The 17,519-nt window shown below is 35.0% G+C and overlaps 1 protein-coding gene across 1 annotated transcript; it reads right to left on the minus strand.

Annotated features, from left to right (window-relative positions):
• Nucleotides 1-1,627: 1,627 nt before the first annotated feature.
• Nucleotides 1,628-16,779, minus strand: LOC110031235 (ABC transporter A family member 2-like; the record flags this gene model as incomplete). Its single annotated transcript, XM_020734345.1, has 15 exons — nt 1,628-1,934; nt 2,847-3,023; nt 3,547-3,627; nt 3,703-4,017; nt 11,628-11,771; nt 11,961-12,050; nt 12,144-12,220; nt 12,534-12,651; nt 12,720-12,946; nt 13,378-13,537; nt 13,617-13,817; nt 14,133-14,228; nt 14,667-14,852; nt 15,228-15,397; nt 16,548-16,779. Coding segments are annotated over 15 exons (2,517 nt in total), but the record flags the coding sequence as incomplete, so codon positions are not given.
• Nucleotides 16,780-17,519: the final 740 nt, after the last annotated feature.

Below are 17,519 nucleotides of genomic sequence, written 5' to 3' on the forward strand. Positions count from 1 at the left end.
TTGGGGGGTGGGAGGATGGGAATGGGGGAGATTGAAGGAGAAGGGGGAGAGTTTTGAATGGGAAAAAAAATTAAAATTAAAATTTGGAGATTTTTAGATGTATTTGGTTATTAGTGATTAAGATAATTACACTCATTTGTTTTCAAAATTATAGTATTAATTTTTGAAAAAAAATTAAGTTAAAATATTTTGAATAAAGTTTAATTATAATGAATCTTAATTTTTTTTTAAATTTAAAGCTATTTTAGCATAATATTTAAGGCCTTGTTCAAAACAAACGGGGAAGTCAGCTTGTTCCTTGAAATCATGGCGTCCAAACAATACAATCAAGGAAGCTGGCGGCGGGTAATGTCTGTTCAAGACGTGGGACCCACGAAGAAAGGAGGTTATCGACCGTCCGATTTCAACGGTCGATTGCCTTCGGATGGGTGACCGTTGGAGACGATATTTAAATTCTTTATTTAAGAACTAATAGTTTAATAAAACCCTAAACAGCGATAGTGTGAGCACCTCACGACTTCTCGCCTTCTAAATTTGTTTGGCTTAGAATATAAAATTATATTAAGCTGTAAATATTTGGCTAATGCCCAATAATTAACAGATTTGAATGTTTTCATTTTTAAAGGAAGCATTTACATTATATATCAATTTTTTTTTAAAAAAAATTGAATTTTAATGACAATTAAATTAAAAATTAATGATTAGTAATTAGAGTATGCTTTAAATTTATGTCTCCTGATTGAAGAGAAAATTCTCTACCAACTTCTCTACGAGCCTTGCACGGGTGCCACCCAATTCCTATGCATTTACGTATTTACCATCTAAATCTTGTTTTACACATTTAGATCACCCAAATCTTTTAAATCACATCAAAAATATTATCATATTAACTATTTTTAAATAAATACATGTTTTCATGGGAATTTATTGTGAATTTTGTTGTTTGGGTGAAATTTTTTAAAAAATGGAGTGTTAATTTTGCAAATAGCAAAATTTCAAGTGATGTAATTATCCTTTTATTATTATTATTTTTTTTTGCAACAAACAGCTATCAGAGTCATTCACATAAATTCATCATTTAACAAGAGTAACACTGCATATTCACGAAAAATTATTCCATACGGACAACGCATACAGAGATGCATGCGCTGTCCGATCTCAACCGTCGAATAGATTTTTTCTTTTAAACAAAAAATTAAAAATGAGACCCACCGAAATACACATTTGCTCTGATCGACGGTCGAGATCGGACATCGCATGCACCTCTGCATACGCTGTCGAATATTTCTTGAACTATAATTTGAGCAAAATATCATTTTTTCATTATAATCGAACATTGAAAGTTGCACAGAGCTTCATCATATCAGATAAAGTTGATAAATAACAATTACATGGCAGTATACAACCAATCATATGCTGGGCTGAATAAATAAATGTAAAGCACAATCTTCATAATTCAGTTATTTGTTAAATTTTGGGACATTTAAATACACACCACATACTTCTTATGTATTTACATATCTAAGCTTTTATATTTACATATAGCACTTCACCTAAACATCATATGAAAAATATCACAATTACTATATCTTTTGAGTGTAAATAATATCAAATTTTGCGTGTCAGATATGCGAATAGATGAGAATTGTGGTATGTATGTAAATTTCCCTTTATTTTTTGAATAAAAAGAATCATTTATTCAGAATTTGATGTGGGTCAATGACAAATCCAGTCCTTGATGCAGAATTTCTAATACGTTTGGAATTATTTTCTGGAATTTGTATATTTGGTGGTATAGAGATTTCAGGCGAATGGCCTGAGATGCAGAGATTACCAGAATCATCCTGTTCCCAGTAGACTTCCACCATAAAACCTCTTGGATTATCTGCTGTTTCTGTTCCAGGAATCCCCACAAATCTTGAACCCTTTGGTATCTGAAAGAGATACCAAACAAATATTTAAATAATCTACTTATAAGGTCTATTTACATCAAATAAATGATTATAAGAATATCATATGTGACAAGTTATCTCAAACTTTAAACCCTTCCAAGTTGTGGTTACAATTTATCATAAAATAATCCCCTGATTATTTACATGAGACGATTATAGAGTATATAAGAGTGTCAAATTAGAGTTTGTTTGTGGCAGTTGCAGCTGTTCGAAGAAAGATTTATAGCAGAAGAAGGTCAAACTGTTAGGAGTTACAACACTTAATAAGGTCAGATTGCAGATTGCAAAACACAGTTTTTCGCTGTAATTTTTTTTTTCAAAAAACAAGCAAAACGAAGTTTTGCCATACACAAAAAAGCGCTGTGCGGCACCGCACCTCGACCCCAATGCACTCTTAGTTTTCAAACTTTTTTTTAATGTGCGTTTAAATATTCATATAATTTTAGTCGTATTAAAAAAGACTGAAAACTAAATTGGTGTTTTCATAAATGTCGGGATTAAAATGATAACCTGGAAAGAGTTAGGGGACCATTTTTAGATGAGCTTAAACGCACAAATAGTAAGAACTTATCTAGGAAAAAAAACTTATTTTGATTGTCATGTGAAATTGACCTTAAACTAAACCAAGTGTGGTTTTATCATTTACTTGAAAGAGTCAACTAAACAAGATTATGCTATTGCCCCAAATTCCTTCTATTTAGGAGAGTAGATGTTAATAAGAGTATAGTTCTCCACTAACCTCATCATGTATTCTCTGTTTTATCCTTATTAATAGGGGCATTTGCATACATACCACACAATTCTTAGGTATTTACATATCTAACAACTAAATAGAATTGTAGGTGTTAGATATGTAAATACATAAAATTCCCCTTATTAATGCCAGTAGAATACCTGAATTGAAGGTCCGGATGATAAATTTAGCGTCACCATGGCCCCATCGATGGACGCACTTTCTAGCTCTGCCTGCTTCGCAATGCTCAGGAAAACCTCTTCGAGCGTTGTAAGACCAAGTTGAATGTCTGAGATTCCAAGTTCATCCTCTCTATCTTCAAGCTCAGCAAAGAAGTCCTGATCAAGAAATATATGTAAAAAAAAATATTTCTCTCTTTCCATAGGGGATGATTTACATATATACCACTTAATTCCTATGCATTTACTTACATTTCCAACACCTAATCTTCATTTTTTACATAGATGCCGCTTTACCAGGCATGTCTACTAGGAGTATTTTCTTGTGATATAGAAAAAAAAGGGAAACTTGCGTATCTACCACACAATTTTTATGAATTTACATATCTCACAGCTGAAGTATCATATTTACATTCATAGCACCTGGTGCTTTTAAAAAGTGATGACAGTACTATTTTTTATGTGATATTTTAAGGATTTGAGGGGTATGTGTGTAAATATGAAAGTTTAGATGTGAGATATGTAAATACATTAGAATGTGAGCTTACGTATGTAAATGCACCTACAAAAAATTTGGGTGGTATAAATGTAAAAAATATAAAAAAGTTTACGTGTTGGAAATATAAACGCATGAGATATGGGTGGTATATATGTAAATGCCTCCAAAGTACATTCAACGTACCGGTAATAACTTCTCTTTTTCGCGGGGAATGACGAATGTTAAAAACGACTTATTTTCATCTTTTGCCTCCACATCTAGATGCTGTAAATTGCAAATTTATATCAGAGATTTGCATGGCGATAATTTCTCATTAGCTTCGCTTATATTGCGACTTACATGTTTGAAGAAATGCTTCACTAGCTGAGCTTTACGCTCATGGGTAGCATCCAGTTCTGCGTCAACAGGAGTTGTTTGTCCGGGAACACCTCCAACAAAACTAATATTAGCAATATAACCCGTTCCGAATTTCGACTTCAACCTTATAGAGGTTCCTAAACACCTCAATCTTCCCTTCGCCATGATGGCAATGCGATCGCTTAATATGTCGGCTTCCTCCATGGAGTGAGTTGTCAAGACTATAGCTCGTCCCTTCTTCGCATTTTCGATAATGTCCCAAACATGTCTTCTGCTGATTGGATCCATCCCAGTAGTCTAAAACAAATAGAATTTTGAGTTAGATATACAAGCACAAAGAAATAAGAAAAGGGGCGTTTACATACATGCCGCACAATTCTTATGTATTAACGTATCTAACACAAAACTTTAATTACTACATCTATATCACCCATATCTTTCATATCACATAAAAATAGCACTATTTTAAACTTTCAAAAGTGAAATACACATACATGGATAAAGTGGCATGTATGAAAATTAAGATTGAGTAGGTGTTAGATATGTAAATACAAAAGAATTGAGTGGTATGCATGTAAATTTTCCATAAGAAACATAAAAGAGCATCAGCAGAATATGAGCATATAAATTTTTGCAGTTCATATAATCTTATAAGAATCAATATGTTTTCACAACAAAAGATTGCAGGATCATAAAAGCCTGCAATTATTGATCAAGAAATATGTGCATGACTACAAAGTTACAATGATCTTCATGGCAATGAAGGTTTCAAGTTTCTTGCACTAAACCAGAAAAAAATTGAGGCATTTACTTACATACCAACCAATTCCTATGTATTTACACATCTAACACCTAAACTTTAAATTTTACATTTATACCATCAAATCTTTCATATCACATCAAAGATATCATTATTACTAACTTTTTAAAAGTGAAATACACTTTTTTCATGCATAGATAAAGTTTTATTAACATAAATATTGATGTTGAGGTATTAGATATGTAATATAGGAATTGTGTGGTATGTATGTAAATCTTCTAATAACTTGCTTGACTTCCATCTTTACTTGTCTTTTAGCACCACCATTGAAATGCTGTTTCTTAAATAATACAAGACTTACAAAGAAGACTAAGATGGATATTTCAGCAAAAACATAAATCCCCAATCCCGAGGCGAATAAGGTGAAGAATATAAATTTATAACTAAAAATATTTTATTCTAGGTCATTGATTTTTGGAGATGATTCCAAGAGTTATTATTTATCCATTAAAGGAAATTAACCCAAATTTAACTTTATAAATACCATTGTAAGGGTCATTAAAATCTCTACAAGATCGAGAACAAACAAGTATACATCTCAATTTAATTTTTAAAGAAAAAATCAAGAAATAAATAAATTCAAAATGATGTTCAAACCACATATAAGGTCAAGTTCATTGTTGTACATCAAATAAACGACTGCATGAATCTCAAGGAATCCAATGGACAAAATTTACAAAGGAGCACAGAGTAATAGGACCAATGAGCAGTAGACCGAAGGCCTGCGGGCAGAAGGTCAAAGGTCCCTCAGCAGAAGACTAACAGTCCAATATCAGAAGACAAAGCTCAGTTTTTTAGCCGGGTTCGAAGACCGGCCGAGCAAAGGCCATCCGAGCCAAAGATCAAAAGTATCAAAACGAGTGGAAACATCAATTTATTTGTTGTCATAATCCGACTCTAAAAAAGAATTCAATAACAGAAGCCACCTCACAGACGACCCCACAGTTCTTTGTCAAGAACTGGCCACAACACACCAACAAAACATCCCGAAGAATCTCACTTGTCGAGAAGTAAGCTACCTATAAGACTATGATAATTTACTCTCTACCTGATAGCCTAATTTTATTTCACCCACAGAAGTTTCATATCCTGGGAATTGGGATTGGTGGTGGACAACGAAAATAATAAGGCTAACCCAATCAAGTTAGACCAACTCGAAGAACAATGAAGGTTGACCAATAACCCAATACAACACATGTCATGAAGAACCAACCGAGCCATAGGAGGGCCAAACCAAAGACTCAAATATATAAAATACCAATAATAACCTGTACAACCCCCATTAAAACAAGAGCATAATTGTAACTTCATATGTTGTACCCTCTTCCCTATAAATAGAAGATCATGTCATAAATAAACAGTTACACACTTCTTTCAAAGTAATGTTCATTACTGCGCTTTTCTCTATCTCTTGTTCTTTCTCTCTCTCACGTCTTAAGCATTATTCGCTTTATTCCTTGGGATTGATTCACAAACATATCAAAATTCAACATCCTAAAAGATGCGATAAGCATAAATTATGTTAGCAACAAGAAAAGGAGTAGCACAACAAGAAGAAGTCCACAATAGAGACACCGCCAACATAGAATGCACTAGAGAATTTGTGTAGCAGCAAATCAAGGAGCTAAAAGACCAAATGATGGAAGCCCTCAGAGAAATAGCAACTCGTGGAAGGCAGATGGAAGGGAGCAAAATCTTCGAGAGCATAAACTTCGAGAAGAAGAACCGGCGCCCAACGTCTGAAGGGTGATTCAGGGCCCAGAATGGGTTAGATACTCTTAGCACCAAGACAGTATTGGATCGACACTGATGGACAGGCAACAATTCAGGTGAACCAAAGACCCCACCAACTATAGAACCAATTCTCTAAGCATATTTTTGAAGCTGAGCCCTTGGAGAGATTTAAGATACAATCACTGGAATGCAATAAGGGTCGGATTGATCTAACTGATCCCATAGCATCCTTCAAGACGATTGTTTGTTTGTTGCAGATCACATATGCGTTCAAGTGTTGATTTTTTTGTACCACGCTGAGGGAATCGGCCCTTAGGTGGTTCAACAGACTGCTAGCTGGAGAAATTATTTTCTTTATAGATTTCAAAAGGATTTTTGTAACATTTCACAACGCCCAAAGCCGCAAAAAAGTTTACAAGCCCTTTTGCAGATCATGCAGGGACAAAACGAGAGCCTCTACTCGTTTGTTACTTGATTCCAAAAGAAGATGCTAAAGGTGCGACATCTAAAACATGCAGTAGCATACACAACTCTAGCTCTGCGATTGAAGGAGGAACCATTCAGTTACACTTTGGGTCTCCAACAACCCAAAACCTTAGCCAAATTATTGGAGTTGACCAACAATCATATCTCAGCCGAAGAGTACAATTCCACCCCTACTTTTACCAGAGCGGAGTCAGCCACTTGTAGTTTACAGAAGATAGTCCCTAGAGATGATAAATGAAAACTAAGGGAAGACTTACATCCTTCTGTTCGGCAGCAATACAAAGACAAGGCCCAGGCAATAGGAGGGTCGATAGGAGTTACAATCGAGGGGGTCAAGCTCTACAACCTAAACAATGACCGACTTTTCACAATGAACAATCGCTAAATGATCATGAGACTCTTAGAGACTCAGAAGGCAACTCCACTAAGAGTCTCGATGGCCAAGCTAGTGGTAGCCATCCAAAACAAGGAGGATTTCAAAAAGACATCGCCTATGAGAATCAGAGCTTTTCTCCGAGATAACACGAAGTATTATGCTTATCAAAGAGACCATGACCATGACACGTAGGAATGTCGAAACTTGGTCGATGAACTGATTAAAACTGAAGAACTAAAGAAGTTTTTAGCATCATGAGCGACAACCTAGAGGCAAGGGAAGGCTCTAGTCGAAGAAATTTTAGTGAATATTTTTTTATTATGTCATTCATATTGTTGGGATAGTACTAGACATCATCGGAGACGACGGAGATTCCTCCTGGAGAGCCAGCTAGAAAAGGCTCTGGTTAGGAGAAATGTGTCATATTGCTTTTGCTCCAAAGCGGGGCACTCATCCACCCATCATAATCACTGACACAAACCTATCCCCTAAGGGGAACCTTTACAACGATGCGATCGTCTTTACTGCTTTGATCAACAACTATCAAATTGGTAGCATCTTGATCAACTCTGGCAACTCCGTGAACATTTTGTTCAGATCAGTGTTAGAAAAGATGTGTTCGACAAAGATGGGACTCAAGGGCGACCAACTAATTGCATCAACCAGACCACTTAATGGCTTCTCAGGCGAAAGGAAGAAAACCTTGGGAGAAATGTGTCATATTGCTTTTGCTCCAAAGCGGGGCACTCATCCACCCATCATAATCACTGACACAAACCTATCCCCTAAGGGGAACCTTTACAACGATGCGATCGTCTTTACTGCTTTGATCAACAACTATCAAATTGGTAGCATCTTGATCAACTCTGGCAACTCCGTGAACATTTTGTTCAGATCAGTGTTAGAAAAGATGTGTTCGACAAAGATGGGACTCAAGGGCGACCAACTAATTGCATCAACCAGACCACTTAATGGCTTCTCAGGCGAAAGGAAGAAAACCTTGGGAGAAATGTGTCATATTGCTTTTGCTCCAAAGCGGGGCACTCATCCACCCATCATAATCACTGACACAAACCTATCCCCTAAGGGGAACCTTTACAACGATGCGATCGTCTTTACTGCTTTGATCAACAACTATCAAATTGGTAGCATCTTGATCAACTCTGGCAACTCCGTGAACATTTTGTTCAGATCAGTGTTAGAAAAGATGTGTTCGACAAAGATGGGACTCAAGGGCGACCAACTAATTGCATCAACCAGACCACTTAATGGCTTCTCAGGCGAAAGGAAGAAAACCTTGGGAATAATCACAATGGCAGCCATGTAAGGAGAAGCATTTCACCTATCTAGAGGATTTTTTGGTGGTTAACTCACCGCCAACTTAAAACATTATTTTTGGCCGGTCTCTGCTCAACAACTTCAAAGTCGTTGTCTCAACATCCTATGTAGGAATAAAATTTCCGGGCGAAGTTGTGATCATCATGAAAAACTAATATTTTACTATAAAATTTGTTATTGTTTGTTAAATTTAAATTTTGAGGGAATGCATGTCTGATTTTTTTTTTATTATTTAAATTGAGCACGCGATAGGCATGTCCAACACTGGATTAGAAGTATCTATAACATGGGAAGAAATGAGATGGCAGAGAACTATAAATGAGAACAAGCTGAATTTAAAATGCTGAAATTAAAGGGAAAAAATTCCAATCTTAATGAATTTAAAAGTTATTTGATTAGCAATGGGATTGGTGCAATAGATGAATAACTAATTGAACTTATATTGCGCGCATCTCAATGCAAGTCTAATGGCTTTGGAATCCAGTTTGACAAAATTTTGGTTGCGATATTATGACCTAATTTTCTTATAGAAAACAAAACATTAAAATTTAAATATTTCATTAGTTCGAAAATAAAATGCTCTCATCACGCAAAATTTGAACTGGCACATAATCAAAAGAAAGTTCAACTAATATATTTTTGTGAGGTTAGCATTATTCCTTGGGATTGATTCACAGACAAATCAAAATTCAACATCCTAAAAGATGCGATAAACATGAATTATGTTAGCAACAAGAAGAAGTCCACAATAGAGACACCGCCAACATAGAATGCACTAGAGAATTTGTGTAGCAGCAAATCAAGGAGCTAAAAGACCAAATGATGGAAGCCCTCAGAGAAATAGCAACTCGTGGAAGGCAGCAAAATCTCCGAGAGCATAAACAACTTCGAGAAGAAGAACCAGTGCCCAACGCCTGAAGGGTGATTCAGGGCCCAGAATGGGTTAGATACTCTTAGCACCAAGACAGTATTGGATCGACACTGATGGACAGGCAACAATTCAGGTGAACCAAAGACCCCACCAACTATAGAACCAATTCTCTAAGCATATTTTTGAAGCTGAGCCCTTGGAGAGATTTAAGATACAATCACTGGAATTCAATAAGGGTCGGATTGATCTGACTGATCCCATAGCATCCTTCAAGACGATTGTTTGTTTGTTGAAGATCACATATGCGTTCAAGTGTTGATTTTTTTGTACCACGCTGAGGGAATCGGCCCTTAGGTGGTTCAACAGACTGCTAGCTGGAGAAATTATTTTCTTTATAGATTTCAAAAGGATTTTTGTAACATTTCACAACACCCAAAGCCGCAGAAAAGTTCACAAGCCCTTTTGCAGATCATGCAGGGACAAAACGAGAGCCTCTACTCATTTGTTACTTGATTCCAAAAGGAGATGCTAAAGGTGTGACATCTAAAACATGCAGTAGCATACACAACTCTAGCTCTGCGGTTGAAGGAGGAACCATTCAGTTACACGTTGGGTCTCCAACGACCCAAAACCTTGGCCAAATTGTTGGAGTTGGCCAACAATTATATCTCGGCCGAAGAGTACAATTCCACCCCTACTTTTACCAGAGCGGAGTCAGGCACTTGTAGTTTACAGAAGATAGTCCCTAGAGATGATAGATGAAGACTAAGGGAAAACTTACATCCTTTTGTTCTGCAGCAATACAAAGACAAGGCCCAGGCAATAGGAGGGTTGATAGAAGTTACAATCGAGGGGGTCAAGCTCTATAACCTAAACAATGACTGATTTCTCACAATGAGCAATCGCTAAATGATCACGAGACTCAGAAGATAACTCCACTTAGAGTCTTGATGGCCAAGCTAGTGGTAGCCATCCAAAACAAGGAGGATTTCAAAAAGACATCGCCTATGAGAATCAGAGCTTTTCTCCGAGATACCACGAAGTATTATGCTTATCAAAGAGACCATGACCATGACACGTAGTAATGCCGAAACTTGGTCGATGAACTGATTAAAACTGAAGAACTAAAGAAGTTTGTAGCATCATGAGCGACGACCTAGAGGCAAGGGAAGGCTCTAGTCGAAGAAATTTTGGTGAATATTTTTTTATTATGTCATTCATATTGTTGTGATAGTACTAGACATCATCGGAGACGGCTGAGATTCCTCCCGGAGAACCAGCTAGAAAAGGCTCTGGTTAGGAGAAATGTGTCATATTGCTTTTGCTCCAAAGCGCGACACTCATCCGCCCATCATAATCACTTACACAAACCTATCCCCTAAGGGGAACCCTTACAACGATGTTATCGTCATCACTGCTTTGATCAACAACTACCAAATCGGTAGCATCTTAATCTACTCTGGCAACTCCGTGAACATTTTGTTCAGATCAGTGTTCGACAAGATGTGTTCGACAAGATGGGACTCAAGGGCGACCAACTAATTGCATCAACCAGACCACTTAATGGCTTCTCAGGCGAAAGGAAGAAAACCTTGGGAATAATCACAATGGCAGCCATGTAAGGAGAAGCATTTCACCTATCTAGAGGATTTTTTGGTGGTTAACTCACCGCCAACTTAAAACATTATTTTTGGCCGGTCTCTGCTCAACGACTTCAACCTCGTTGTCTCAACATCCTATGTAGGAATAAAATTTTCGGGCGAAGTTGTGATCATCATCAAAGACTAATATTTTATTATAAAATTTGTTATTGTTTGTTAAATTTAAATTTTGAGGGAATGCATGTCTGATTTTTTTTTTATTATTTAAATTGAGCACGCGATAGGCATGTCCAACACTGGATTAGAAGTATCTATAACATGGGAAGAAATGAGATGGCAGAGAACTATAAATGAGAACAAGCTGAATTTAAAATGCTGAAATTAAAGGGAAAAAATTCCAATCTTAATGAATTTAAAAGTTATTTGATTAGCAATGGGATTGGTGCAATAGATGAATAACTAATTGAACTTATATTGCGCGCATCTCAATGCAAGTCCAATGGCTTTGGAATCCAGTTTGACAAAATTTTGGTTGCGATATTATGACCTAATTTTCTTATAGAAAACAAAACATTAAAATTTAAATATTTCATTTGTTCGAAAATAAAATGCTCTCATCACGCAAAAGAAAGTTCAACTAATATATTTTTGTGAGGTTAGACAAACGCTGCAATTTCTTACCGGCTCATCTAGGAAAACCATTTGTGGATCTCCAATCAGGGCTATCGCAAAGCTAAGCCGGCGCTTCATTCCTCCACTATAGCTTCCTGATCTTATATGAGAGGCACTAGTAAGTTTGACTTCAGCCAAAGACTTCTCACTTACCTGCATTTTTGCCAAGCGCTCAATCGATAAAAAAGGATAAACTATTGCAATGTTTTTACATTAAACTATTAGATGTAGAAATAAAACATGGTAAATTATCAAAAGAGTGCCTTCCAACTTGCATGATTAAACTTCGATTCAAATTTCTAGAATATTCTCATACAAATGAGTCAGCCATAAATCACCCACCGATTTGATTATTGAAGGATGTAAACCTTTAATGCTAGCAAACAGATGAAGATGCTCTTCTGCTGTCAATGCATCCCACAAAATGTCAAACTGATAAAAGGAAAATTGCACATTAACGACTTAGTTTTCTGAAACTTGTGAATAGAGTCAAAATAACAGTCATGAATTAAAAGATGGATGCACCTGGGGACAAACACCAATCATTCTTCGGATATTTGACATACCAGCAACACTTCGAATTGAATTTCCATAAATAAAAGCTGCAAGATGTAATGATCATTTATATAGCTTTTTATTTGTGGTAGCGTGGGGGGGACATACCACATAATTCTTAAGTATTTACATATCTAACACCTAAAGTCTGATATATACATTTATAACACTTTGGTGTCGTATACCTATGCATGAAAAGGTGTATTCACTTTTAAAAAGCTGATAATGGTAGTATTTTTTTTATATGAGGTTAAAGCTTTGAGTGTTATAAATGAAAATACGAAAGTTTAGGTGTTAGTTATGTAAATACATAAGAATTGTGTGGTATGCATGTAAATATAGAAATTATAAGTCTTGTACCATCTCCACCAGTGACTGGAGTAATACCAGTCAGACAATTAATAACTGTAGTTTTTCCGGCTCCATTGGGCCCTAGAAGGCAAAATAGTTGATCTTTTGCTATATTCACCCAAATACCCTGCAAAGAAAAAGCCAGTGATGAAAATATACATTAGAAATTATACAAGCACGCAAAATTTACGATACCTTAACAGCGTGATAAGGAGAAGACCTCGTGCATTTACAACAACCAAAATTTGTAGCTCCCGGGTATGTCTTTGTGAGCCCAAGTATCCTGACGGCTACATTCGGATCAATTATACTAGACGTTACTTGCTGTTTTACTGTTGTTTCTTCTGCAAGAACGTCCTCATCATCTGGAGCAACATATTCTGTAGGTGGAATAGAGCTCCAACAGCCACAAAGATCGCCTTCTGCAAAAATATGCATAAAGTAAATGATTGTCACAAACTAGTTGGTTATAAATTGGGGCATTTACATATATGCCAAACAAATCTTGTGTATTTACATATATTATAACTGAATATTCATATTTCCTTGCATGCCACTCAAATAAAAAAGGAGAGGAGTTTCAAAATGGTCCCTTGACAAAGGGGGTAATTTCAGTCCTCGAGTCCACAAAAGTGTCAATTTAATCGTCAAACTCTTTTAACGAGGACTAAAATAACCACTATCACTATCCATTTAAAAGTTAAATACACCTTTTTCATGCCATAGATTTATGACATCAATGTGCTATAAGTGTAAATATAAAACTTTGGGTGGTAAATATGTACATACATAAGAATTGTACGGTATGCCCGTAAATTTCCCTATAAATTATACAATAGGATTGCCAACGAACCTTCAGCCTTAGTTCCACCTTTTCCAGTCCAGTATGAACGCTTCAGAAAGTAAAATACTGATTTTCTCACACCATTTGAATTGGGAAGTATATTATCCAAGTATATTGCCAAGGCAAACCACAAAAAGAAGGTGGAAATAAGCCAATGAAAAATATTTTCCTGTACAAAGAAACATATCAGCTCAGACCTGAAGGAAGGTTTACGATGTAATTATCTCTAAATCTGGTCATGAACATACAATTGTTATTATGCACTCAGGCTCCTTAAAAGTACAATAACCTCGCCGGCTCCAACTAATTCCTAAATCTTCATGAGTAGCTGTTGAGCTATCAAGCATATCGAGTGCTTTTGCTAGAAGATTGGGAGGAAATAAAGACCACAAGACACGATGTGATGTGGAATAAAACTTCGCGTATGGAAAACCAATTGCAGTTATAAGCTGCAAGGATAAAAGAAATTACATGTTTTGAATCCCTGTAGAGGCATTTTAAAATTGAGAAATGTGTCAAAATAGTCCCCTGACTCTTTGTAAAGTCCCAGAGTTTATATTTGTGTCGATTTAGTCCATTTATAATTTTAATGGGAGTTGAAATAGTCCCCAATTAGGACTATTTTAGCCCCAATTAAAATAATTTGGAGACCAATTTAACACTTTTATAAACTCCGTAACTAAAATAACTCCATCTATATAGTCAAGGGACTATTTTGGCACTTTACCATTTTAAAATTTAAAATAATTGTTTGAGAATCTTACTTGTGTCAAAAAACCAACTATGAATATTGAAAATCCAACTGTAGTTGCTGATGATGACTTGTTGACAAAATTTGATATCAAGAATGCGAAACTCAACTGTGAAGAAAGCCAATTAAAGGACTCAATTCTTTAGTACAATACCATGGAAAACAAGAGCAATATAGTGGACCAACTCCTTCGTGATTAAGAAAAGAGGCATTTACATACATACTATACACTTCTTACGTATTTACATATCTAACACCCAAACATTCATATTTACATGCATACCACTAAAATCTTTAACATCACGTCAAAAACACCATCATCACCATCTCTTAAAAAGTGAAATACACCTTTTAATGTGTAGGTTTATGAAACAACGGTGTTATAATAAGTATTAAACTTTGGGAGTTAAATATGTAAATACAAAAGAATTGTGCTGTATGTACGTAAATTTCCCTTGAGAAAAAAAGTTGACAAACAGAAGACCGTAATGTTCAAATATGTTTTGCATTGTGATAACAAATTTGGATAGCGTTAAGTGATGATTACCATATTAAGTTGGAAAAGGAAGAATACAAGGAAGAGGACTGCAAAACTGTTGTGCAGGAAAAAACTGAACCGAAAAAACATCCCAAACAGAACCGTGAGAAGAGAAGAAATTAGCGTAAGGAAAGCTTCCCAGGTAAACCAAGACAGCCAATAGGCAGATTCATAGAGACCCATGATGGACATAGCCTGAAATGTTCAACCAGAGTTCCTCGTCAGCTAGAAATCTCAGGTTCACATATAGAATAATAAAAAGGAAAATTTACATATGTGGTGGCACACAATTCTTATGTATTTACATATCTCACACCTAAACATTCATATCAACATACATAGCCCTTTTGTGTTTTGGAACTATGCATGAAAAAGCGGATTTCACTTTTAAAAGGTGATAATAGTATTAATTTTCATGTGATATTAAAGATTTGAGTGCTATGTGTGTAAATATGAAAGGTTAAGGTGTGAGATATGTAAATATACAAGAATTTTGTGCTATGTAAATGCTTCTAATAAAAACTAGTAGCAATATGGTTCGTATGGTGCAAGATATGTTTGTCCCACTACCTGACGAAGCTTAAGTTCCTTCTCTGTAACAAATGAACTTGTTTGAACTACAAATCCGAACATGGCAATAGCAAGGAAAAATGTTGGTCCAGCTTGCCCAACAATAGAAAATGTTTCTGTAGCAGGGTGAGCAAATTCTTTGAATCCAACAACCCAGTCAAAATTAGGATCTGCTCATGCATAAAGGACAGCGTGAGCAAAATTAGTTTAAAATGAATACATAGAAATATATATATATATATATATATATATATGACAGGGTGAGCAAATTATTGCATTATGGCTGATTTCCATTGCCTGTCAAGCATCTTGCAATGGTCTTATATTATGCTCCTTAGTATGAGATGCTTCCCAAGTATTCAGTTACTGGAATTATAAAAATTTATATTTGATTAAACACAAGCCAGAAAAGATTACATCAGCTCATATTGGCAAGGTACATTGACGGGCTTCTTTGTCACCAATGAACACTTATCAATGTGTAGAGTACTTTAAAAACATTGAAACGCTTAGGGATGTTGAGCATTGTACATTACACTAATTTACAAACTATTCATCTTTAAAATTTCTACTTGGGAAAAGAAGTTGAATCACATTTTTGTGGGCATAATTTTGCTAAGAATGTATTATCTTATGTTCGGTAATCAAAAACTTCATGAAATTAGCCACAACTAAGTGCTCGTGCTAGCTTTGATGGAGGTGGAATAGACACTATCGTAACAACAATGTTTGTTAGATTAATTTTGTTATGATGACAGACTTCAATCTCCACCATGCATCATATATTAAAACAAAAAAGATAAAACTAGAAAGACCGAAATAGGCCTTTCCAAAATCATTAAAAAAGCTCAAATTTTGAATTGTTTTCATTTGGTAACAACACTAAAATTCCATTTATTTTGCAACTATTCTAGGCTTATGAATATTTCACCAGTGAAGTTTTTCACATAAAAGATTCTTATTTGATTGTCTTAGGATTTTCTAAGATGGGAAAACCTTAAAACTCCCGCATTCTCTCACAATTTACAAGAAACTCTTAAGAATGCAATTTCTAAGAAAAGAATATCTAAACTTTTGACACTACAACTAGAACTAAATTCCAACAAGTATTGCTCCTTTAAGAAAATAATAAAAGAATTTTCAATAAATATATTAATTGGCCTACTAAAATTCCTTAACATTTATAGTATACAATAACAATTTCTAATCCATATTCATCATTGCATTTCAAGCACTTTCATTTGTCTATATATTGTGTTCATAATAATGGAGAATGAAAGTCTATAAATGAACAAGCATCAATGGGAACAACATTGTTACCTCCGAGCAAAGTTCTTGCAATTTCGCGCTCTGCGGCAACTTGAAGAGGAATTTGGAATTTGAATGTTGTATCCTCAAAGTTCCCTCTCTTACGCATAGAAGTGGAATTAGTCTGAATTCCATAACTAATAACCGTTGAGTTTTTCTCCACAAAGTGCAAAGCACCGGGGCAACGTAAAGGATTACCTAATAGCCATTCATCAACTTCATCTGGATTTGTGAAGGACTTTACCTATAAATTTTAATAGCATGACACTTTCACTACCAATAAAAACAATAGGGAAGTTTTTGCCCAAAAATGTACAATAAATACTATTATTTCGATATAGATATGAACATAAGGCATGCTCAATTTCAATCCTAAACATATGCCCCTACGTTAGCATTATGGTTGAAAATTGAAATATACATTTTCATACGGATGGTAAAATAGAGTCCATTTCGATCATTATTCTTGTTCTCCGCATTGACCTAACTTATTTAGGATAAAAGTTCATTATTTCTAATTATTGTTTATTGAAACTCATTAAGATTTATTAGAATTTAATTAGGGAATAATAACTACTAGAATAATTAAAAATTTATCAAACAAAAATAAAAATTAACTGCATAGAGATCACAGCTTTCAAACTTTAATTAGACTAACTAATTTTATAATTATTCAATAGCACTAATTGTGCCAACTAGTGTATAATTGGACTAAATAGGATTGTTAATATTTAACTAATGTATTAATCTTTGCAATAATAAAGATCCTATTATATATTCATAAGGATTAATTAACTTAAAGTATTCAGGCCTAATTACACAATAAAATTGAATTAACCTTATAAAAATTTATCATAGCTTAGTTAACAATCAATGACTATTAGAATTATTAGGAAATTAGTTGACACTAAATAAAAATTACTAATTACTATAGTGATTAGGGCAATAAAATTTTGTTAGACTATTTAGGCTAATTAGTTATTA

The sequence above is a fragment of the Phalaenopsis equestris genome, unplaced genomic scaffold (assembly GCF_001263595.1).
Source record: "Phalaenopsis equestris unplaced genomic scaffold, ASM126359v1 Scaffold000790, whole genome shotgun sequence".
In the NCBI taxonomy this organism is placed as follows: domain Eukaryota; kingdom Viridiplantae; phylum Streptophyta; class Magnoliopsida; order Asparagales; family Orchidaceae; genus Phalaenopsis; species Phalaenopsis equestris.